The following is a 26,935-nucleotide window of genomic DNA, read 5'->3' as shown; positions in this document are numbered from 1 at the left end:
GTTTGGTGGCCTCATCCTCTTACAGCTATAGAATTACATCTCTTTTCTTTTAATGTTATTTTTGCCTTAAATTTTGCCTAAGCTGCCCTTTCGAGTTTTTAACTTAGCAGGGTTTTATCTAAATCTCTACTTAAGTCACCTTTTCAGATTTTCAAACTTAACAGACTCTGTTTTGCTTAAGCCGCCCTTTTAAAGTTTTCAACTAAACTTTCTCTTTTTCTTTTTATTCTTCTTTTTATTTCTTTTATTGATTTGGTTCCACGAAAACTCCAGATACTAACCATCCCTAGGAACATCGACAAATACGAAACAAAGCACGTGCAGGTTGGACCAGTTGTTACCCCGTTGGACCATAATGGCTGGATTTCTTAGATAAAGGGCATCCTAGATACGCTTATTCGCTGGACCTGTCCCTAATGGAGAATCAGGCATGTTACACTTAAGGTATGCGTCAATTTTGTGCCTTTACCTGGATTGTGGACATCCACTTTCTACACAACTTTGAAACTTTTCCACTAGTATGGGAGAAACAACAGATTTTGTAACTCCCTCATGAATTTAAAGGATTCCCACTTAGACAAGATTTCCTAGATAAGATGAAGAGACTCTAGCCTCTCCGAGACATATAGCGCAACCTTGACTTTGAAGGCGGTCTTATCACAGATGATAACTACAAAGCTTAGGTCGAACTTCAAATTATGACTTCTCCTGGATGTGCGAGGTTCAAGATGACTCAAAAGCTAGTTGCTGATTCTAAAAATAGATGCAAATGTAAGAAAGCGGGGAGATAAGAATATGCTTCCTTTTAGATCTCATTCATTTTGCTTAGGACTTTAGCTTAATTTTTCTTTTTAGTTAGCAAGGTAATAAACAAACACATGTACGTTTGATAAGAATTCTAAATAGTTTATTCATTTAGTAGAGGCCCAAATAGGTATATTTTGATTTTTTATGATAGAACTCATGTCATTAGCTAGTCTTTTCAGATTTTCTAACTGATTATTTACTCTCATTGCCCTGATTTTTGCGTAACCAGTCCTTTTTGGATTTTTTTGATCAACATGCTATTTTTATTTATTATTATTTCTTATACATAGTATTTCTTGAGATAATCCAGGTTAATTGGCTCAGAGAACTCATTTCCTTCCAAATCTGAGATCTTAACAACACCTTTAGGCAGGATTTTCTTTACCAAGTATGGGCCTTTCCAATTAGGCTTGAACTTCTCTCTTAGATCAAATATAGGAGATCTTTTATAGTTCAACACTAGATCTTCAGCTCTGATCTTTCTTGGATTTACTTTCTAATTAAACGCCTTGGCTATCTTGTCTAGTTGATGTTCGCTCAGTTATTAGATACCCCCAAAGTGCGAAAGGTAACCAAAACCACCAATCCTTATGATTCCATACCATCTTTGAGAGTATTTTCTTTATATTCTTGTTGGCTACTTCCACTGCTCCAATGGCCTGAGGTCTACATGGAGAAGACCTGTAATGCTCAATCTTGTATTCTACTAACAAGTCTATTGTTTCGGCGATTATTTGTCATAATGTGATGTGGGACTCCATATTTGCATATTACATTCCTCTCTACAAACCGAGCCATTTATCTTGCCCATATAATAGCGAATGACTCAGCCTCAACCCACTTAGACAAAAGGTTACCTATAAACACAAGCAATTTATACACATGCATACTAAATAACACACATAATTCACCTAAGTCTAGACCATTTTATTTAAGCCCAATCCATATTAGAATTGTTAGTCTAATTTACTAATTAATTATGTATATATAGCCACCTAGTCTAGCCCGATTACATATTCCTCTTTTGATTTCCAACCTTTAGACCTGATGGACTACTTATTATGACAAGGTTCTTTCTTTGTGAATCTAATTCTAATAAAGCCCAATCCTAACTTAAACATACCAAAGCCCACAGAATCTACTTCAATTTTAGAGTTTAGGCCTAATTAATATTAGTAGCCTATTGAACTACAGTATTCATATTGGGTCCAATTTTAACTCTAAGTCCATGTGACCTGTTTTAATTAATCAATCACTAACACATATTTAATCATACAATAAGCAAAAGATAAACAAAATATGATGCAAAAAATAAACCTAACTATTATAACTCGACCTACAACTAAAATTGCAAAGGAAAAAGACCTAAAAACCTAATATATTACAAAAAATACCAAATTCAACCAAAGCCAAAAAAACTGGGACAAAACATTGCACAGCTGATCGACATTAAGAATAGAGTCTATCAACTCAACGCAGAGCCAAGTGGCTCTGCATTCAGTCGATCGGCTCTAGAGTTCTATATGGGTTTTTATTTATTCGTCAGTGTATTCCTCGCATCTCGAGAGCCAAATCTCACATGCACAGAGAGTAAAAATCAATTAGATATGAAAGAAATAAAATAAAAAATAAAATAGAAATCAATCGATTAATCAAACACTTTTAAAAAATAATAAAAACCCTAGAAACTAAAAGTATATCAAACAAAAAATGGCAAATTAATCATTCAATCCTATTAAACATATTTAATTAATGAATCATAATGAAAATATAAATCTAATAATTAATCCTATATATCTGTTTAATTAGATTCAAAAATCCTAATTAGTAAGATTTTCATATTTAAAACTCTAGTGTTGTTATTGTCAAACTTCAAAATCTAATTAACTAGCGACATGTAGATCTACAAGAAACCTTAATCTAATCATATTAATCATAAATAATAACAATAACTCTAATCGTGTTTCTAAAAAAAACAAAGAGAAATAGAAAAAAAGAACAAAGAAATTGGTTTAGGATGATGATGGATGCATGTTTGGAGGAACCCTTAAGTTGTCACCGTAATTGATGGTTCTACGAGTCTTAGGTGATGAGGATATAGTTGAATAAAAAACTAGTAGGGAATCCAATGCTGGAGAGATGTTGAAAATCTTTTGTCGATTAATTAAAGTTTCAAAAAAAAGGATTTTTTCTTGAGTGGCCTTCTTTCTTAGTGACTTAAGTCTTCTACTTAATGATGAATGATAAATTTTTCTCACTTTTCTCTCTAAGTATTCTTTGAGTATATTTTCTATTGATTTTTGTTGTTTCTCTCTCTCTGAGTGTTCCTTGTTAATCTTAACTCTAGATACCCTTTTCTATTTATAGAGGAATGGTTTTAAAAAGTTATCCTAAAGGAAATGATAATCTCTATTATTTTGATAAATATCTAAATTTAATACTTTAAATTTAAATAATTATTATTAAAAATCCATAATTATCGTCAAAAAATATTTTAGAATCTGTATCTCGATATAAAATTATCGAAGAAAACGACATCGAAATGAAAAAATCCAATCCGCACTTTGTAGACTCGATGGGCTCTACACAGAGCTGATTAGCTCTAGACAAGGAAAGTTTAAGAAAAACTTGCAATTAGGTCACTGAATTTGTGGAATCCCTAGTTTTGACCCTCAAACTATATTTTTGTTGACAATTGAGTCTAAATTGATTTTAGAAAAGGCAATTTCAATTGGATTAGCCTCGACTCTAGCCTCAAATTCACCTATCCTTCATCTCCCGAGACTTGAGAAGGCAGTAACTTTCATCACAGGGTTATACATATTTCCATTGATATCTAAATCCAGAAAAGGGGTGCTGATAGCTGCCCCCGGTTTATCGAAATTTATGAGCATACATGCGAGTAAATAAATTGAGACAAATCATAGATATCAATCAAGAATATAGCAAAAGGATATTATATGAGCTGTAGAAGCCACGCCTCATAAGCTCGAACTTCGATCGCTGGTTCGATATGGGGATCACGCCCATTTGAATTTTGAGGACTTTGCCTGCTTAGATTAAGGGCTTCGCCTGCTTGGGTTGAGGACCACGCCTATTAATTTGGGATTTACACCCATTGATTAAGGATCCACAACCATGGAATTGGGTATCGTGTTTGTCAAATCGGGAGCCACGCCGCTGAATTGATGATTATTGAGAGTTCCCTATGGCTACTTTCCATTCCAAGAAATAATTTATCGCTTCAAGTCAATTTGGTAATTTTTCCCTTTTAGGTACTTTGAATTGTAATTTCTCACCTCGGCGCACAGTCTATCTGGAAGCTACATCGGGGGTTTCTTTTGCGGTGTTTGGTCTATACAGGGACTAAAATATAATTTTGATGGGTCAAGGACTAAACTTGTGATTTTTTTTAGAAATTTCCATCTTTAGGCTGCCAATTGGGCTTCTATGTCTCTTCTACGGACTCGTACCAACTTTTTGGACTAAAAAGTGACTTTGATAGGTCAGGGACCTAAATAACATTTTTGCCCCCCCTTAGGACATATAAGTATCCTTATATCCATACTTCATTAACTTTATCCATTTTCCTTTACTTTTCTCTCAAGACCCCTTTTTACTCTTTCTTCGATTTCCTACCTAATTCTTAATTAAATTTTGTAAAATTAATTCTAAATTGGAAAGCTCATCTTCTAGTTTTGCTGGACGCACCGCAATTGCACCGAATTAGGAGTTTTTTGCTCTAATTTCTCGTGAAAACAATCTTAGGCTTATAAAAGGAGAGGAGATTCCACTTTTACCAAAATTGAACACCCACTGTGCATTTCTAGTTGTCAGGGATGTAATTTCTTGGCTTAAACTTTATTTTCTACAACTTATAGACTTGATATACATGTTATTTGTCCAAAATATGTGAAAACTTGTGAAAAAACAATAAAAATTTGGGTGCCCTAACCTGTAAAGCCGATTGGTTATGTCCAATGGGCTTTGCACAGAGCCGATCGACTTTACACAATGCAAATCAACCGTGCATAAGACGAAGGAAGGTTTTGAGAGTTCTTTTGTAAAAAATAACAACTAATAGACATATACTTACCTATTGAGGGTCTTTTTGTATGCACATGATGTTTAGTACCTGTGTATTTAGTTTCTGAGGGTGATGTTGTATGGATCCGGTTCACCGAAAATTTCTACAGTGCTCACGAATGGTTTAATGAGCTTCCTAGCTTAGTTTAAGCCAGGATCGGAGATACCAGCTTCCGTTCTGTTTGTGGCCACATTTCCGTCAATCACTAGGAGAGTCGATCATACTTCTATCTATGCCCTGCTCGAGAGGTGGATGGACACGACTCACACCTTCCACACCCTAGTCAGTGAAATGACTCTCTCTCCTTTTTCTTTTTCCGCCATCATCGGCATCAACTTCTCTAGCATGCCTATGCCATTTGACAGTGCAATACACAATCCGCATTTCAACGTTCGGGCGCGCTTCATCACTAACCTGCTCGGGTTCTTGCCAACATTCAAGAACTCACATTGCATTGCTTATCAAGGTATCCCCCTCTACTATCGGGGCTTTATTCCTCAGAATGCTCAAGAGGTCGACTAGAGGGCCGAAGCCTTTTTGGTGTACCTCTTTGGTACAATATTGTTCAGTGAATTGGGGAACTACTGAATTTCCACTACCTGGCACCACTATGGGATTTGGACCAGGTCTCCTCCTATAACTAAAGATCTGTGGCTCTCACATTTTTGTATCATTAGATGGAAATTATAGTCCGAGGCGACAAGAGGATTTATGGTTTCTAGCACGCTATCCATGTAACTTATGCACCGACTTCTTTTCCTTAGTTTCTTTTATTAATACAGTGAATGTTGACTCTTGTTCTACAAGTTTGGGCCTTGGAGATCGGCCTTCTAGTGGACTCATAGCCCATCTGCATCTCATGGGATTTTCCTCACTTGAGTCATTAGGGCTCAAGCAAGACCGTCTTCTTAGAGTGGGCTCAGGTTTATGTGCAGCGCATGTGGATCAACAGCTTGACTTGGGATAGGATAAGTACAATTCATTAGCTATATTCATGCTTTATTTATATTGTTACTTACCTTTTCTAGTTTGCAGATTCGAGGTAATTGGCTAGGAGAGTAAAGCTAGTAGGAGCCTTACATGCTATCTATGGATGACCTCGAGCAGAGGAGGATCCTGCTGACCAGACATGCCTATCAGGCCTAATACTTAAAAGAGAGGATCTATTGATGGGAACAAGGCCACAACAAGCACCGAGTTTCATTATCCCCTCCTTTTTCCATGTTTTGTACAATAAATCTTGCTAGGGAGGAATTAGTAGAGTGCTTGATGGGTTATAACAAGCCTGAGGATCTCACCATACGATCTCCATAGATGAACTACACTTTATTCATCCCTCAACTGTTGGGGGCCATGCCTCTAGGCAATGGCGGCATAGCTCAGGTATTTTCTTGAATTCACTTAGAATTCCCCTTTTGTGTCCCGCTTTCTTAATCATTTATTTACAGTTCATCCATCAAGCTCCTACTGCTCGTGAGCTGACTGAGGAACGGTCCTCTTGATGCTCGAGGCCCTCACATATCATAGGCTCTTCTGCTGGAGTAGCCTCTGAGGCACCTCCTACGGCCACATCTAATGTGGTTCCAGGGAGTGTTTCATTCCCTCCTGATTTGATGGTCTCATATTGGAGTCCATACAGTATGATGGAGCCCAAGCTTACCATGGAGCAATGCCTCATTCTGAAGTTCACTCCAAGTACTTGTATTCATGTAAGTTACTTTTCTCTCATGTGTTTTTCTAAAAGTTAGTGACATATTAATGCAAATACAAGTCCAAAGAGATCAATTGAAGCACGTACATCAGCTGGTCGGTGCTGCGAGGAGGCAATTCTTCGTCCTCAGCAAGGATTGGTAGCTAAGAAAATGATTTATGCAAAATGTATGTTTGCATGTATGAAATGCACTAAGTAATCTCCTTTTTGGGTTTTCATCAAAGAGACCATGAGGGTTTACAGGGGCAATTGGACAATTGGTAGCGTCAGATTGACGCTCAGCAACATCGGATTGATAAGTTGACCCTTCAGTTATCGGCCTTGCAGACCTAGGGAATGGACACCGACTCTGATGATGAGATGGGGTGTTCAGGAGAGAACTCCGGCTTCTGATCTTTTTTTGTACTTTCTTCTTATTGTTTGTAGAACTTAAAATTCTTATAGACCTTTGACTTTTGAAGATATAAAATATGATTTTGGCGTTTGAATTACCTCCATTTTGCACATCTCCTCTTATTTTTGCATTCATAAATTAAGTAAGTGCCCGAGAAACTGCCAAAATGGGCCAAAACCGCACTCAGAGGTATACTGACCGATGGTCACATGATCGATTCAGCTCTGACACAAATTTGATCGGTTGTACATAGTGCCAATTGGGACTGTGGTTGTAGAGTTCAATTCGGACACTAACTTAAGGCCTATATATACCATGAGCCCTCCTCACTTTCTCATATAGATTTTGCACTTCAAAAGTCAAAAATATGTCTCAGAAAAGCACCAAAAGCCTACAAACTCTTCTCAAAACCCTAACTGGCAATGATTGGATCAAACTTGAAAATTTCATCTTTTTTCTTTCAAAGTCATGCAACACATCAAATTTGATCATGGGTTCCTCCACTCTACTATCAACTTTTGGTGCCCAAAAGACCATATCTTTATATTCAATGGATAAGAGTTGTGCCCCATGGTTGAAGAATTTTCTAATATTCTGAGTGTTCCCAAATGATTCTACACATCCTATTGCCTTGCCAAAACTCAATGAGCCTTTTCCTAGTAAATTAGTGGAGTTATTTAACATGCCCCCAACTGAGGTACTTTCTCATTCTGTTGGCGAGTATATTACCCCTACTTCATTGATCTCTTGCTGTGAGAAGAATGAGAAGGGTGCGCCTTCTTGGATCCGGATGCTAGGCTTTTGCCTTTTTGCCAATTTCTGCTGATTTCTCCTCAAGGAGAGGGAGATATCAAAATTGCTGGCATTATTGACTAGGTGGAACATGCAACAGAACCAATTCTAGTCATCTTGGCTGAAACCATTATTGCGTTAGACATGTATAAAACTCATCAATAGCTTGGTGGCAGCATCGTTCTCTTATAAGTACTCAGCCAAATCATTTTTCTTTATTATTATTATTATTTTAACTTTTTCCTAAATCACTCTTTCCAGTTTTCAACTGAGCAAACTTTATTTTTTCCTAAGCTGCCCTTTCGAGTTTTCAGCTTAGCTTCATTTCTCTTTGTTTTCTTTTTCTTTTTTGTTTATCTTATTTTTTTACAGATTTGGCTGCAGGAGAAGCTTTAGATATTGAGCATCCTAAGAGATATTAATAAGTACGAGTCAAAGCACGTATAGACTTGATGTGTTATTATCCCATAAGATAATGATGGCTACATTTCCTAGAAGAAAGGCGTTCCGGACACACTTATTCAGTAGAATTGCCCTGATGGAGAATCAAGCATGTCACACTTATGGTGTATGGTGATTGCGTACCCTTACCCGGACGACGAGCATCCACTATCTACACTCCTTCGTGACTTTGCCACCAATACGGGCAAAAGTAGCAAATCTTGGAATTCCTACCCAAATTTGAATGCTTCCCATTAAGATAGGATTTTCTGGATAAGATAGAGAGATTATGGCCCCATCGATACATAGAGCGAAATCTTGACTTCGAAGGTGATCTGACCACCAATGATAATTTCAAGGCTTGGGTTCTGCTTCAGATTTCCACTTTTCCCATCTTTATCCAATTTAAAAGGACTCGAGAACAACCTGCTCTATCTAAGGATGCAAATATAGATGCAAAGAGGATGAGAAGATAGAAATTATGCTTCTTTTTGGATGTCATTTATTTTTCTTGAAACTTTTAGCTTTGTTTTTCTTTTAGTTAATATGTAAAATGGTAAACAGACATACAAATGTTTAATAACAATTCTAAAAAAAATTATTCATTTAGCAAAAGCCCAGATAGGTACATTTTGATTTCTCACGATATAACTCTTGTTATCAACCAGTCTTTTAGATTTTCTAGCTAATTATTTTCTCTCGTTTGCCCCAACTTTCTCCTGACTAGTCTTTTCAAGTTTTTTGATCAATAAGCTATTTTTTATTTTTTCTTTCTATATTAATTAGCTCAGTGAACTCGTTCCCTTCCAGGTCTGAGATTGTAGCAGCATCCTTAGGCAAGATCTTCTTTACCAAGTATGGGCCTTCCTAGTTCAACCTAAACTTCCCTCTTGGGTCGAATGCAGTAGGTCTTGTATGTTTTGATACTAGATCCTCAACTCTAATCTTACCTGGCTTTACTTTCTTATTGGATGCCCTAGCTATTCTTTATTGATACAACTGCATATGTGGTATATAGCTTTCTTTCTCTTCTTATCAACCAAAGCCAATTACCGATATCTTTGTTTAACCCACTAGTATTTTGGTATTTCAGCCTCTAATATAACTCTCAGAGATTTTAACTTTAACTCAACTAGCAAAACCGCTTCAGTCCTGTAAACCAAAGAACATGGTATTTGCCCAGTCGTTGTTCGCTTGGTTGTCTAATATTCACAAAGTGCAAAAGGTAATTGAAATGACAATTCCTTGTGATTCCACACCATCTTTGAAAGTATTTTCTTCATATTCTTATTGGTTGCTTCTACCGCTCCATTCGCCTGAGCTCTATACAAACAAGACTTGTGATTCTCAATCTTATAATCCCCTAGCAAGTCCATTGTCTCCCTCATAAACTGTACCCCGTTATCCATCATGACATGATGCAGGACCCTATATCTGCATATCAGGATCCTTCTATAAATCTGGCCATCTGCCTTGCCCCACAGTAGTGAATGACTCGGCTTCGACCCATTTTAAGAAAGTAGTCAATTGCTATGACTATGAACTTGTGACCATTTGAAGGAGGCTTTATTTCTCTCATGATGTCGATTCCCCAAGTTGCAAAAGGCCAAGGAGACGTTAAGTTGTGCAGCCTAGTTGGAGGCATATGACTTAGGTCATTATACAGCTAGCATTCACAGTACTTCCTCACCAGCGCTATACAATCCTTCTCCATCGTTAACCAATAATAACCTTACCGCATGATCTTCCTGGTTAACACTATGTTGTTCATATGAGGCCCACTGATATGGAACCTCCACGAATAAGCTTGAGAACCCCTTTTGAATTGCGGACCCCCAACAAATTAACATGAAAACCCCAAGAACCAATTCAGCTCAACCCCTAAGAAAGGTTAGAAGACAAATTTCTTAGAAAGATGATGAAGAATTAGAACCTAAGGAAAACTAAGTCCCTTAAACCCCAATCCTAAGTACGCCACAAGGATAGATCAATTCCTTGATAAGAAGTTTTGCATTCAAACAAGAACACAAGATACAAGCAATTTTAGCTTGAAAGGAAGTAAAAACTTTAATTAATCATAATCTGCCAAAGGCATACAAATCTGACATGCTTTAAAGACATATCCAAAGTCTTAGTAAGAATAGAACTCTTACTTAACTAATAACGATTTACATCTAATCTAGGATAAAGATAATATTCCTAACTAAAAGAGATAACTTAAACAAAGTCCTAATTAGGTCAAAAATACATGTGTGGCCACCTAAAATAAGCCATAAAACCCTAAATTATATAAGCCATATAGATGGGCCTCAAAACATAAGCCAAGTTAGGCCCAACATCTTCATATGCTCCAATTCAGCTTCTTTGGTCTTTTTAAGCCCAATTAAATTCATTTAAGCCTAATAAACTGAATTAGATTAATAAGCCTTGAACTTATATCCAATTCTTCAAGACTTAATATGTCCTTAGCCCAAATGTCTTGGATAAGCTCATTGACTTGCAATTCCAATCGAACTATGACTCCTAGTTGAATTAGGATTCCTTTCGTTGCTTGAACTCCTAATATCATCAGGACTCCTTGCAGGATTAGGATTCCCGGTTGAGTCAGGACTCCTTATTGGATTAGAATTCATTGAGCTAGTAGGATTTGCATCATTAAGACTCCTTGTTGGAGTAGGATCCGTTGACTAGTTTGGTTCGTATTATTCCCTCTTTCTTTGAAAAGATTCATCCTCGAATCTTACCCGAATATTGTGAAAGAAGCAAACATATAATCTCCAAGAACAATACTAACTCATTATCAACCTGCGGATCTTTCACAAAAGTTGTTAGAGAAATTCTAGAACAAATAATACTTTCAATGCCAATAAAATCAACATGTTCAATTGGCTCAATGGCATCAACCAGAACATCTTCATTCTTCACCAGCTCAACTTTTGCTTCATCTTCAACAATGATCTCTTCATCTTGGGTTTCACTCAAAAGTTGCATATCTTTTTCACCATCTTCATTCATCATGCCTTTATTATCTTCATTGACTTTAGTAGAGCATTGTAACTCCTCTACGTCATTAATCTTTTTGTTTTCACTCTTTAAAACACTCTTTTTATTTTCAATCTCTAAACCACTCTTTTTATTTTCCATCTCTTTCTTTTCATCCTCTACTCTCATTCTTTCCATTTTGTATTGGTCATCATATACTTCTTTTACTGAAAGTAATGTAAGTGTAACTTTTCTCTCATCTCTTACAAAAGAGTACCTATTAAGGAACCCATCATAAACAGCCCTTCTATCAAATTGCCATGGCCTGCCAACCAAGATATGGCTAGTATGCATTAGCACTACATCACATAACGCTTAATTTGAATACCTTCTAATACTAAAAGCCACAATAACATGTTTATTCACTTTTATCTCACCATAGTTGTTTAACCATAATAACTTATAAGGTTTTGGATGTGAAATGAGATTTAATCCAAATTTTTCTACCATTAGAGGTATAGCAACATTTGTACAATTACCACTATCAATAATGACACGACATGTCTTACCTTGTACATGACTTCTTATGTGAAACAAGTTATCTCTTTGTTGCTTATGGCAATTCTCCTTTTGATAATAAATCTCATACACACAACTCATGTGTTTAACACTCAAAATAAATCAGAATTAAAACGACACGACAAGTAGAAGACAAAACTAGACTTAATGAACAAGATTAAACCTAAGCATAATAAAACAATGTAAGAACAATATATAATGGAGAATAATTAATCTTAATGAATGAACAACGAAAAGGATAGAATTAAAATACCCAAAAAAAAATTAGAAAAAAGGACAAAATTAAAATACCCAAACGATTTTTTTTTTTAATTTTAGAACTCTAACAATTGACTTAAACAATTAACTAATAACAAGAAAAAAATTAAAAGAAAGAACAAAGAAACACAAGGAATCAAAATTGACTAATGAAAATATGAAGGAAAAAACTCGATCTAGAGCCAAAGCTTTGATACCAAATGATATAGAACCTCTATGAATAAGCTTGAGAACTCCTTTTGAATTGCGGACACCCAACACATTAACATGAAAACCCTAAGAACCAATTCGGTTCAACCCTTAAGAAAGGTTAGAAGACAAATTTCTTAGAAAGATGATTAAAGATTAGAACCTAAGGAAAACTAAGTCCTTTAAACCCCAATCCTAAGTACGCCACAAGGATAGATCAATTCTTTGATAAGTAAGTTTTGCATTCAAACAAGAACACAAGATACAAGCAATTTTGGCTGGAAAAGAAGTAAAAACTTTAATTAATCATAATCTGCCAAAGGCATACGAATTTGACATGCTTTGGAAACATATCCAAAGTCTTAGTAAGAATAGAACTCTTACTTAACTAATAAGGATTTACATATAGTTTAGGATAAAGATAACCTTCCTAACTAATATGTTAACTTAAACAAAGTCCTAATTAGGTTAAAATACATGTGTGGCCACCCAAAATAAGCCATGAAACCCTAATTTGCATAAGTCATATAGATAGGCCTCATAACACAATCCAAGTTAGGCCCAAAATCTTCATATGCGCCAATTCAACTTCTTTGGTGTTTTTAATCCCAGTTAAGTTCATTCAAGCCCAATAAACTAAATTAGATTAATGAGCCTTAAATTTAAATCCAATTCTTTAAGACTTGACGTGTCCTTAGCCTAAATGTCTTGGATAAGCTCATTGACTTGCAATTTCAATCGAACTATGACTCCTAGTTGAATTAGGATTCCTTTCGTTGCTTGAACTCCTAATATCATTAGGACTCTTTGCAGGATTAGGATTCCCGGTTGAGTCGGGACTCCTAATTGGATTAGAATTCATTGAGCTAGTAGGATTTGCATCATCAAAACTCCTTGTTGGAGTAGGATTCGTTCTGCTAGTCTCCTTGTTGGAGTAGGATTCATTCTGCTAGTATGGTTCGTATCATTCCCTCTTTCTTTAAAAAAATTCATCCTCGAATCTTACCCGAATGTTGTGAAAGAAGCAAATATATAATATTAACTCATTATCAACCTGCAGATCTTTCACAAAAGTTGTTTTAGGAATTTTAGAACAAATAATACTTTCAATGTCAATAAAATCAACATGTTCAATTGGATCAATGGCATCAACCAAAACATCTTCATTCTTCACCAGCTCAACTTTTGCTTCATCTTCAACAATGATCTCATCTTGGGTTTCACTCAGAAGTTGCATATCTTTTTCACCATCTTCATTCATCATGCCTTTAGTATCTTCATTGACTTTAGTAGAGCATTGTAACTCCTCTACGTCATTAATCTTTTTATTTTCACTCTCCAAAACACTCTTTTTATTTTCACTCTCTAAACTACTCTTTTTATTTTCCATCTCTTTCTTTTCATCCTTTACTCTCATTCTTTCCATTTTTTATTGGTTGTCATATACTTCTTTTACTGAAAGTAGTGTAACTGTAACTTTTCTCCCATCTTTTACAAAAGTGTACCTATTAAGGAACCCATCATAGACAGCCCTTCTATCAAATTGCAATGGCCTACCAAGCAAGATATGGCTAGTATGCATTGGCACTACATCACATAACACTTCATCTGAATACCTTCTAATAGTGAAAGCCACAATAACCTGTTTATTCACTTTTATCTCACCATAGTTGTTTAACCATAATAACTTATAAGGTTTTGGATGTGGAATGAGATTTAATCCAAATTTTTCTACTATTAGAGGTCTAGCAACGTTTGTACAATTACCACTATCAATAATGACATGGCATGTCTTACCTTTTACATCACTTCTTGTGTGAAACAAGTTATCCTTTTGTTGCTCATGGCAATTCTCCTTTTGATAATACATCTCACACACACAACTCACGTGTTCAACACTCAAAACAAATCAGAATTAAAACGACATGACAAGTAGAAGACAAAACTAGACTTAATGAACAAGATTAAGCCTAAGCACAATAAAACAACGTAAGAACAATATGTAATGGAGAATAACTAATCTTAATGTACGAACAACAAAAAGGATAGAATTAAAATACCCAAATGATTTTTTTTTTTAATTTTAGAACTTTAACAAATTGACTTAAACAAAGAACTAATAACAAGAACCAAATTAAAAAAACGAATAAAGATATATAAGAATCAAAATTGACTAATGAAAATATGAAGGATAAAACCCGATCTAGAGCCAAAGCTCTGATACCAAATGATATGGAACCTCTACGAATAAACTTGAGAACCCATTTTGAATTGCGGACCCCCAACACATTAACTTGAAATCCAGAAGAACCAATTCGGTTCAACCCTTAAGAAAGGTTAGAAGATAGATTTCTTAGAAAGATTATCAAAAATTAGAACCTAAGGAAAACTAAGTCCCTTAAACCCCAATCCTAGCTACGCCACAAGGATAGATCAATTCCTTGATAAGTAAGTTTTGCATTCAAACAAGAACATAAGATACAAGCAATTTTGGCTGGACAAGAAGTAGAAACTTTAATTAATCATAATCTGGCAAAGGCATACGAATTTGACATGCTTTAGAGACATATCCAAAGTCTTAGTAAGAATAGAACTTTTACTTAACTAAAAAGGATTTACATATAGTTTAGGATAAAGAAAACCTTCCTAACTAAAAGATTAACTTTTAAAAAGTCCTAATTAGCTTAACATACATGTGTGGCCGCCCAAAATAAGCCATAAAACTCTAATTTACATAAGTCATATAGATGGGCCTCATAACATAAGCCAAGTTAGGCCCAAAATCTTCATATGCGCCAATTCAGCTTCTTTGGTCTTTTTAATCCCAATTAAATTCATTCAAGCTCAATAAACTGAATTAGATTAATGAGCCTTGAACTTAAATCCAATTCTTTAAGACTTGATGTTTCCTTAGCCCAAATGTCTTGGATAAGCTCATTGGCTTGCAATTTCAATCGAACTACGACTCCTAGTTGAATTAGGATTCCTTTCGTTGCTTGAACTCCTAATATCATTAGGACTCCTTGCATGATTAGGATTCCCGATTGAGTCAGGACTCCTTATTGTATTAGAATTCCTTGAGCTAGTAGGATTTGCATCATCAAAACTCCTTGTTGGAGTAGGATTCGTTGTGCTAGTTTGGTTTGTATCACCCACATACTCCTTTATGTATTTCCTCCATTACTACTTGACTTCCGCTTTAGTCACACATCAGAGTTGTACACCCGACACCATTCTTCGATACAAGACTCCCGCTTGGTTAATGTAGTTCCTAGCTTGAATCCAAATTGTGTATCTTTATCTAATAATCGCTTCTTCTGGATATTTCCTACTTTCTATGAACCTCTTCAAATCATAGAACCATGACCTCTCTTTTAGTCCCATTTAAACTTGTATTATCTGATTCCTTTGATAATAAGGCACATCCGATTTCACGATGACTAAAGGCTTCATCGGAAATTGCAAGGGATTGACCCACATGGATGACAGGGTAGCCACTTCATCCACCATTTGATTCTCATTTCAAGGCATGTGTAAAAAAGAACACTTAGAGAAGTTGCACACTAAAGTTATGAGATAATTGACATGCGGCTTCAACCTCTCTTCTTTTACTTTCCATTCCTTGAGGGCTTATTAGATTACCAACATGGAGTCCCTATAAACCATCAAGTGCTTAGCTCCTACTACCACGACCTGCTTCTAATCTAAATAAACATAATTCATACTCCACCATGTTATTGGCCACTTTAAAGTCCAATCTCTTGGCTAATGGCAATATCTCCCCTATTTGCGTGATTAGAACTACCCCCAAGCCTGCACCTATTGCATTCACGCTCCATCGAAGTACATCTTCCACTACTGGATCTCGATTGCCCTAGATTCTCATTAGAAAATTTTAGATCTCAATGGTTGTCTCCTTTGATCGCATTTTGAGCTAGAAACTCAACTATAGCTCTACCCTTGACTACCTTCTTAGTGATGTACTTAATGTCGAATTTCATTATAAGCACTAACTATCTAGCCAGCTTTCCTGTAAAAGACGGAGCTTCAAATAAGTACTTTCGAAGGTCTATTTTTGAAATTTTCTACACCTTATAAGACTGAAAGTAGTACCTCAACTTCCTTGTAGCCCATATCATGGCTAGGCATGTCTTTTTCATAAGGTTATACTTTGACTCATAAGGCAGTAACTTCTTACTAAGCTAATAGACCGCATGCTCCATGCCATTAGGTCCACAATGCACTACCATTACTCCCATTGCTTCCTCTTCTAAGGCCAAGTATAGGATCGGTGGCTTGTCATCCTTCGACGGCTCGAGTATTGGTAGCTTTATCAGATAATCTTTGATTTTGTCGAAGGCCTTCTGACAATGTTCATCCCATACAATGGGCTGATACTTCCTCAAAAGCTTAAAGATAGGATCACAAACCATTGTAGTTTGGAAATGAACCTAATGATGTATTGCAGGCGTCCCAAGAAACTTCTAACTTCTTTCTTTATCTTTGATGCCGGCATCTCTTGAATAGCCTTGACCTTGTCCAGATCGATCTCTATACCCCTCAACTCATTATGTGCCCCAACAGCTTCCCTGATGTAACTCTGAATACGCTTTTCTTTAGGTTGAGCCTCAGGTTATACCTTTCTACTCGTCCTAAAAACTTATCAAGAGCCTAAAGGTGCCCTTCCCTTGTTTCAGACTTTCCCATCATGTCATCAACATACACCTCCACCTCCTTGTGCATCATGTCATGAAATAAGGTATTGACTGCTCTCTGATAAGTTGCCCCTATATTTTCTAGTCCAAAAGGTATAACCTTACAGTAGTAGGTCTCCCACTTGGTGATAAATGATGTCTTCTCAGCTTGTCCACCACTAGCATCCTGATCTGATTGTACTCAGAGAACCTATCTGTAAAGAAGTGCATTGCATTCAAGGCAACACTATCAACTATTACACCTATGTGAGGAAGAAGGAAGTCATCCTTAGGACATGCCTTGTTCAAGTCACTGTAATCCATGCACATTCGGATCTTACCATTCTTCTTCAGGACTGGAACAATGTTTGCCAACCATTCGAGATAGTCAACCATATCGAGGAAATTGACTTTAACCTACTTAACGACCTCTTCTCGTATTTTTTCTGCCAATTACATCCTTAGTCTCCTCATCTTCTGCTTGACCAGCTTGAAATATCGCTTTTCTTTTTCTATTATTTTCTCAAATTCTCTCCTCTCTTCAGGAATTATATCATCAGTTATCAAAATATTCCATGGATTTATATTTATCCTAAATTAAATGAATCAAATTGTATGGAATTAATGTCAAACATGCACATGTCATGATTATCAAAATGCACACTATAAGCGGAGTCTTGGTGAGGATAAAAGGCTCCCACAAGTAAAAAGTGTTCTTTCTTGGCTCGTCTCCCCACTCAAGGGTCCATACAACGAAGGAAATTCGCTCATTACTTGTGAGTGATAGTTAGTTAGTTTCATAATTTTAAGGTTTGAGTAGAACCAAAGAACCACTCATCGATCCCATCAGGGCTATAGGGACCAAAGTGTACAATGTGTGATAATGGTGTAGTGATGCAAGAATAATCTATTAGATAATAAAATTGAAAAACAGACATACACTGGAATCAGCTTCTCTTGTTCGTAATGGAGTGACCACTATGGGTGGCGGTTTCGGGCGTGATCCAAGTGTCTTTAATGACTACAAAACTATAATGCTTTTCAACCTAATCGGGAACATGCTAAATAGTCACTAAGACTAGCGCGGAGATGGGTGTTGCCCCCCGGGTAATCATCGGGACAGTTTTACTAATGAATGGCGTTTCTCAGTTTCCACAAGGAACCTTATGCCATAAAATCTAGAGATGGATCTAAAAGCCAACTTCCTTATTTGTGTATATTAATCTTTAATTTTATTACGTAATAAATTATCCCCTATAAACACAAGCAGTTTATATATAGGCATACTACATAACACACATAATTCACCTAAGTCTAGCCCATTTTATTCAAGCCCAGCCCATATTAGAATTATTAGTCTAATTTACTAGTTAATTATGTATATATAACCCACCTAGTCTAGCCCAATTATATATTATGCTTTTGATTTCCAACCTTTAGATGTAATGGACTACTTATTATGACAAAGCCCATTCTGTGTGAATCTAATTCTAATAAAGTCCAATCCTAACTTAAACATGCCAAAGCCCATTAAGTCTACTTCAATTTTAAAGTTTAGGCCTATTCAATGTTAGTTAGCCTATTGGACTACAGTGTTCATGTTGGGTCCAATTTTAACCCTAAGTCTCTGTGGCCCGTTTTAATTAATCAATCACATAAAACATTTAATATACAACAAGCAAAAAATAAACAAAATAAGATGTAGAAAATAAACCTCACTATTACAACTTGGCCTATAACTAAAATTGTAAAGGACAAAGACCTAAAAATCTAATACAGTACATAAAATACATCAAATTCGACCAAAGCCAAAAAATGGGACAAAACATTGCACAGTCAATCGGCACTAAGCATAGAGCATATCGGCTCTAGGGTTCCAGGCGGGTATCTTTTATTCGTCAGTGTATTCCCCAGGCCGAACCTCACATGCACAGAGAGTAAATATCAATTAGATATGAAAGAAACAAAATAAAAAATAAAATAGAAACAACATAAATCAATCAATTGATCAAAAATCATAAAAACTAATAAAAACCCTAGAAACTAAAAGTACAATAAACAAAAAGTGGCAAATTAATCATACAATCCTATTAAACATATTTAATTACTGAATCAAAATAAAAATATAAATCTAATCATTAACCTTATGCATGTGTCTTGTTATCCCTTGGAACCAAGTAGGGAGGTTGAATTGGTGACCTCAAATTACGGAAGTTAATCATTTTAGGTAAAAGCGCAAGAGATTAAGGAAAATATAAGGAGAGTAAGGGTTAGAGGAGATGACACAAGGATTTATAGTAGTTTGGGAACAATCCTCCCTACATCCACTCCTCAAGATCACACTTAGGTATTCCACGATAATTACTAAGATTACAACCTTTGGATTTTACAAGTTCACCCAACAACTTGGTGTTTTCAAGGCTCACACTAAACCTCTTCCCTTAGTGGATCAATCTCTCACTAAGTCCCTTAACCCTTGAGTATTAATGGTTACTCAATAACCAATTGCTTATGTTTTTAATAGCTAGGCTCACACAACAATCCTTTAGAGTTTTAGTTCAACAAAGAGTTTCAACTTAATACACTTTATAAAAAAAATTGAGTGTAGAAAGTTAAGAAATAAATTTGTAAGAGTTTTGGTATATCTAATTCACACACTCAGTTGTAGAGTCATTAAGAGGAATATTTACATACATATCAACCCCTTGGAGACATTATAATGAGGCAGAAAACTCTTTAAGTGCAAGATTGATGACTTGGCAAAAATTGCCTAAAGTCATAGAAAGCACCCCCGCGCTTTCTAAAAAGAGACGTTAGAGCTTCAACAGCTCCAACCATATGGCACTAATTGGATGGCTGATATCTCAATGGTTACTGACATCACATTAATTGTGAAAAACACTCCCACACCAATATAGCAACCTTGCACTTGCCTTTTTCGCGCCTAGAAGTGCCCTTGTGCTTCTCATCGTGCTATCGCCTGCCAATTTTAGTCTCAAGCTCTAATATGAAGCACCCTCATGCTTTTTGAAGCTTTGACTCTTTGACTGCCAAGTTTCATGATGTGACTGGCATGATGTCAAGTGAACTTTTCAAAGTCTTGAACAATTTTGGTCATGTGAAAAGCGCCCTCGCGCTTTTGAGGTCTTTTCATAAAACCTCCTTCAAGGCTCAAGAATGTTTAGTCTATACTTGGTTCCTTTGGTGCTCTATCATATAGACACTCAGTCATAATGTTAGTGATAATCAATTTGCTTGTTAGGATCAAATAGAGACCAATTGCACCTTAGGTCAATAATCTCTCCCTTTTTTTATTTTGACAACCAAATTGATTAGAAATTCAAAATTGATTAAGTACAAATGCAATTGAATAGTTAGTAACTAACATTCAAGAGTTAAAGGAACAATTTACTTAAGGATTTAATAATTTTAATACTCCCCCTCAATGTTTGCATTTTCTCCCCCTTAATTTTTATAACTAAGTCATATAAGTGTATTTCTCCATTCTAATTTTAAGCATATACTTATCAATTTAAGAATCAATCAAGTATTTCTCCCCCTTAATCAATTAGGCATATAATCAATAACCTTAGTAAGAAAAGTACCTTTCCCATTTTTCATCAATTTAAGTATTAATCAATTTAGGTCTCTCTCCCCCTTTGTCAAAATTAAAAATTAAGACTAGAAAAATATTTACATATGTGATCAAATGATGAGAGATACATGCATGAGAGAGTAAAAGGAAACAAATGAGAAAATTAAAGAAAAGTAAGAAATCAATCTTCTTTCTTTTTCTTCATCCTCTGCTTCTTCTTCCTCTTAAAAAGCCATAAGCACCTTTCCTTTCCCACTAGAGCTAGCTTGAGGAGGTGGAATTGGAGCCTCTTCTTCTTCTTCTCCCTCCCAATCCCCCACATGACAATGAGAAATTTTGTGGGCTTTTGGATTTTCACTAAATTTGCATGCAAGTTGTGGAGATAATTCCAAGTTTTCTCCATTTGCTTAAGCATTTTGTCCTCAAAAGAAAGAGAGGTTTGAGCTTGGAATGAGGAAGGAGTAGGCTCACTTGGCATTCTATGATCTTTCTTCCTTTTCTTTCTATCATCCACATACTCCCTTATGAGTAAGAAGAACTCCCATCAATTTCCCACTTAGGTCCAAGTCTAATGACTTTGGCATGCTCAAGAAAAGCTAAACCTAGCAAAAGTGGTGAGGTATGAGAGGTTAGAAAAGTTTGTTTAGAGGTTTGGCAACTTTGGTAACATGTGAGGACACAATAATGGCACCCTTTTGAGTATTGCTAAGATGAAGAAGGTGATCAAGATAAAAATTAGAAGTGAAGATGCGCTTACCATGGATCACCGCATAGAGGAAAAGAAGGTCTTTTTGTGGAACTTTCTCAACCCCATTATCCCTTGCATGAATGTTGGTGGCTATCATCCTATGCACTACCCAATGTGTTAAGGATTTGAGGACTTTGGAGAGTGAGTCTTTAGAATGGGTTTCTTTGGTGGAGATTTGCCTCTAAAATTGGAAAAAAAGGCATTTCTACAAGGTTTTCAATAATAGAGAGATGGCTCCTTTCTTAAAAACCAAAGATAGAAGAAAATTGAGGTCTTGAAAGGTTTCTCTTTTCCCAAAGAGTCTAAACTCTATCCTATAATAATCATCCCATCTCCCTTTTTATTAAACACTAAGGCAGAAAAGAATTCCTTAATGAAATTCTCAAATACTATTTCTAAGGTTTAGAGTAGGAAGAAGTCTCTAAGCCCTACATTTACAAGGAGTGTACTTACCTCTTGTGGTATACCGAGCTTGATGAGAACCTCTTTATCAAAGAATTTACTAGGTCGAGTTTCTTTCCTTTCTATAGTTATGTACTTGATCCTAGTTTCATCATTCACACCCTTCATTTTTTCTATGATTGCTTTTAAGGAAGAAGAGCCTCTCCTAATAGTCTTTCTTGGACTTATACTTGTCTTGAAGAAGTAATAGAGAGATTTGGGAATTTTTGAAGAAGAAAGGAATATGTGTGTAAGAAGTGATGCAATTCTATAAAATAGGGCTTTTATAGCCTTAAGGAGGGTGCAAAAATAGTAAGAAAATGGCTAGTTTTACATTAAAATTCATTTTCAAAAAATCTATAACGGCTAGTTTTTTGTTGAAATCAAGGAGAAGAACGGTCGCGCTTCCACGCTTTTTGCAATTTCAAGCAAAAACTACAAAAAAGAATGAATGAACATGCACTATTCATATTGGTCACATCATCTAATGTATGAGTATTAAAATGCACAAAAATTGAAAAGGATCTAGTGCAAAGACAATTTCAATACCCAAAATTCACAAGAATGAAAAATGCACAAATATAAGCATCACAAATACAAAGACATGCACAATTAGCACACATAGGAAAGAATTTAAGCTATGGTGCTTCCATATATAATTCCTAGTTCTCTTTTTATGAAATTTATTCTCTCCTTATTTAGGGGTTTAGTGAAAATACCAGCTAGTTGTTTGTTTGTATCAACATACTCTAGTACTACACTACCATTTTGAACATGATCTCTCAAAAGATGATGTTTAATATCTATGTGCTTACTCCTAGAGTATTGAATAGGATTCTTAGAAAGCTCTATAGCACTAGCATTGTAACATTTGATAGGAATGTGATCAACCTCTCTCCCATAATCTCTTAATTGTTGCCTCATCCAAAGAATTTGAGCACAATAATAACCCGCCACCACATATTCAGCTTCTGCAATGGAGCGACCAATTGAGACTTTTTTTTACAAAACCAAGACACTAAGCATTCACCTAGAAGATGGTAAGTTCTAGAGGTGCTCTTCCTTTCTAATAAACTACCGACATAATCAGCATCTGAAGGATACCAAAGTCCTAAGTTCAACGTTCCGCATAGATATTTCAAAATTATTTTTACGACATTTAAATGAGACTCTTTTGGACAAGATTGAAATCTAGCACAAAGACAAATACTATACATAATGTCAGGACTAGAAGCGGTTAAATATAAAAGTGAGCATGCATACCTCTATAGAGATTCTCATTTATGCTCTTACCCTTCTCATCCTTGTCCAACTTAGTTGTGACACTTATTGGGGTGTTGGCTACTTTGCAACCATCCATTTTAAATTTCTCTAAGAGTTCTCTTGTGTACTTGGATTGGTTGATGAATATCTCATCCTTGCTTTGTTTGATTTGAAGACCAAGAAAGAATTTGAGCTCTCCCATTCATGCTCATTTCAAATTTTCTAGTCATACAATTAGCAAAATCCTTACCCAGCAACTCATTAGTAACTCCAAACACAATATTATCAACAAAAATTTGAAAAATTAGACTATCATGCTTATGTTTCTTTACAAAAAGTGTAGTGTCAACCTTGCCCTTTTGAAATCCATTTTCAATTAAAAAAGAACTAAGCCTTTCATACCCAGCTCTAGGAGCTTGTTTCAACCCATACAAGGCTTTAGAAAGTTTGAAAACATGATTGGGAAACACATGATCTTCAAAACCAGGAGGTTGTTCAACATAGACTTTCTTCTCAATGAAACCATTTAAGAAAAACTTTTTACATCCGTTTGAAACAATTTAAAATTCATGTGATATGCATATGCTAAAAGCATCCTAATAGCTTTTAATCTTGCAACCGGAGCAAAAGTCTCATCATAATCAATGCCTTCCTCTTGGTTGTAATCTTTTGCAACCAATATAGCTTCATTTCTAGTGATAGAGCCTTACTCATCTACCTTGTTTCTAAACACCCATTTACAACTTATAATTTGGTTATCCCTAGGTCTAGGAGCAAGTTCCCACTTTTTTTTCTCTCAAATTGGTTGAGTTCGTCTTGCATAACAATCACCCAACTCTCATCATTTAGAACCCCATCAATGGTCCTTGGCTCAATTTGAGAAACAAAGACTAAATTATTTAAAGCTACTAGTTTAGAACGAGTACTTACACCTTTTGATAAGTCTCCAATTACTTGTGTAAGAGGATAATCCTTTTTAATGTTCCAAGCCTTTGGAAGATTTTTGGAGGTTTCCATCTCTTGGTGATCTTGAGTTGCATCTTGATTATGTTGGTCTTCTTAAATTTCCTCTATAGATTCATCCACTCCTTACGAGGGGTCATCAACATTCACTTTGAGTTCCTCAGATGCACCTACAAGACCATTCACAAAAACACCTTTCCTATAATCAAGCTTGTTTGATCCATTAAAAACTACATTCATAGACTCTTCAACTACTAAAGTACATTTATTAAAGACTCTATAAGCTTTGCTTGAGGTGGAATAGCCTAAGAAGATTCCTATGTCAGTTTTCGCATCAAATTTTCCAAGGTTATCCTTAGTATTTAAAATGTAGCATTGTCAGCCAAAAACTCTAAAATATGACACCTCCTTTCCAAAGATCATAAGAAGTTTTGTTTAGTAAAAGTCTTAAGAAAACTCTATTTGCAACATAACAACTAGTGTTAACGGCTTCAGCCCAAAAGTAAAAAGGAGGTTTATATTCATTGAGCATTATCCTAGCCATTTCCACTAGTGTTCTATTTTTCCTTCCATTTTGTTGTGGAGTTCTGGGAGATAAAAAATTAAGAGAAATTCCAAATTCTTCACAAAGGTTTTCAAAAATATCATTTTCAAATTCTTTTCCATGATCACTCCTTATAGAGGAAATCAAATACCCTTTTCATTTTGAACATGTTTGGCAAAAGATTTGAAAATATTGAATGCTTCATTCTTATAAGCAAGGAAATTAACCCAAGTAAATCTAAAGTAATCATCAACAATCAAAAATGTATATGACTTTCCACCCAAACTAGCTACTCTGGTAGGTCCAAACAAATCCATATATAATAATTGAAGTGGTCTAGAAGTACTTACAATAGTTTTGGATTTAAATTATGAAAGATGTTTTTTTTCCATTTGACATGGTTCACAAGGCTTGTCTTTAATGAACTTCACTTTGGGAAGTCCATTAACTAGCTCCTCTTTGGCTAACTTGTGTAAAAGCTCTATGCTTGCATGTCCGAGTCTTCTATGCCATAGCCAAAATTCGTCACTACTAGACACAAGATACTTGAAAGATTGATTAGCAACTTTGTGTAGGTCAATAGTGTAGGTGTTACCACTTCTTTCTCCTTTGAATATCACTTTATCATCCATTAGGAACTTGACAAGACATCCATTAGAGTCAAAAGTGACTTGGTTCCCTTTGTCACATAATTGACTTACACTCAACAAATTATGTTTCAAATCGTCAACTGGAAAAACATCATTAATGAAAGATTTACCATCTTACCAATAGAGCCGATGTCAATTACGTTATCCTTGGCATCATTTCCAAAAGATGCTTTGCCTCCTTTATAGTCCTTAACATTCACAAAGAGGCTCTTATCACCCGTCATTATTCCTTGAACATCCATTATCAAAATGCCAAAGATTTGTGCTTGTGGATTTAAGACACACCTATAAAAAGAAGTTAATTCACTTGATTTTAGGTACCTAAACAAGGTTGAATCCTTTGGGGTTAGCATTGGAAAATTAATTCATGAGAAGGTGCATTTTTCTTATTTTGCATTTCACATTGATATGTCAAATTCTCATACAATAGTGGCAAGTGACCCTAGAATTTTTAATGGGATTTGGACTGATCTTCTTAGCCACTTTTGCTTGAGGCTTGGACCTCATATGATTACCTTCACACATGCATGAACAAGATTTATTAACGTTTGGGTTCTTATACCTGAATGCATGTTTTGTTCCTCTTGGCTTAGCCTTTAGAATATGTGTACCCTTCCCTTTCTTTAGAATAGGAGGTCTAGTATGTGTATTGCTATTTGAAACTTCATTTGAGTTTTTCTCAAATGCTTGTGGTTGAGTGGCTTTGACAAATATTATTTTATGAGATGAGGATGATAAAGCTCCTTGGAAACCAAGTCCATGTCTCACAAGTGGAGGTCGTTGAGACATAACTAGTGTGTCAAGGGACTCTTTCCCTTTGTGAAGTTTTGAAATTGAGTTTCTAAGCTCTTCAACTTCATTTCTCTAAGAATTATTCTTTTTAAAGTGTTTTTCTTGTAAAATAGCATCCAATGATTTCCACAAGTCATCATTAAAAGTTTTTAAGGAGGCAATTTCCTTCTTTGAAATCTTAAGGTCTTCCTCCAAACTAGAACATTTGTTTTTATAAAAATTTAGTTTTGAAAGCAAGTTTTGTAAGAGCTCATCCTCATTATCAAACAAGTCATCACCAAAAGAATGAGGTAAAGATTAGCCTCCTCTTCTCTTTCACTTTCATTGTTCAAGGATGAAGATGCATCACTCCAAGTGGCCTTCAAATCCTTTTTCTTTTCTTTATCTCCCTTCTTCCTCTTTAAGTACTTGGGATAATCTGGTTTGATATGTCCTTGCTTTCCATATTCATAGCAAGTGACTTCCTCCATTTTGTCCTAACTTATTTTTTATTTAGAGAAGGATTTCTTGCTAGTAAAGGGCTTGTTGCTTCGTTTCCTTTTGGCTTCAACTATCCTCTTTACGTGCTTGGTGATGAGAGCCATATCATCATTCTCATTTAGAGTTTTCCTTTGATCTTCATCATCATGTGGGATACCAATTACATCTTGAGCTCTTATGCTAGCTTCGAGAGCTAGGGCCTTCTTCTTCCTACTATCTCTATCAACTTCATCCCTCACAAGAGACATCTCATAAGTTAGAAGCTTACCTATGAGAACATCCGTAGGAATCTTCCCTAGATCTTCATCTTCTTCTTTAATGCTAGTCACTCTAGCACCGTATTTATCCAAAGGAAGGCTCCTAAGGATTTTGTTGTTAGTGTCTACTAGCTCATAGTGCTTCCCAAGGTTCTTATGTTATTGATTATGGTGAGAAGTCTATTTATCATATCAGTGACAGACTCATTAAGCTTCATCTTGAACATCTCATATTTGGTGACATACATTTGGATCTTCCTTGATTTCA

The 26,935-nt window shown here is 35.6% G+C and overlaps 1 protein-coding gene across 1 annotated transcript; it reads right to left on the bottom strand.

Annotated features, from left to right (window-relative positions):
• Positions 1-24,070: 24,070 nt before the first annotated feature.
• LOC125370272 lies at positions 24,071-26,400 on the bottom strand. The gene is made up of 4 exons (XM_048375271.1): positions 26,209-26,400; positions 25,701-26,002; positions 25,249-25,423; positions 24,071-24,298 (listed from the first exon to the last, which is right to left on the bottom strand). Exons 1-4 carry the CDS (start codon positions 26,398-26,400, stop codon positions 24,071-24,073), a joined length of 897 nt encoding a protein of 298 aa, XP_048231228.1.
• Positions 26,401-26,935: the final 535 nt, after the last annotated feature.

The sequence above is a fragment of the Ricinus communis genome, chromosome 6 (genome assembly GCF_019578655.1).
Source record: "Ricinus communis isolate WT05 ecotype wild-type chromosome 6, ASM1957865v1, whole genome shotgun sequence".
Lineage (NCBI taxonomy): Eukaryota > Viridiplantae > Streptophyta > Magnoliopsida > Malpighiales > Euphorbiaceae > Ricinus > Ricinus communis.
Note: the sequence above shows the minus strand (reverse complement) of the source record. Positions and strands in the feature narration are given on the sequence as shown.

Coding starts and splice junctions, on each gene's coding strand:
- LOC125370272 (XM_048375271.1), bottom strand. CDS start 26,400: ATGGAGGAAGTCACTTGCTATGAATATGGAAAGCAAGGACATATCAAA. Junction 25,424..25,700: donor GGAACAAAACATGCATTCAG/GTATAAGAACCC, acceptor TTCTTTTTATAG/GTGTGTCTTAAATCCACAAG. Junction 24,299..25,248: donor TCGGCTCTATTGGTAAGATG/GTAAATCTTTCA, acceptor TTAAATACTAAG/GATAACCTTGGAAAATTTGA.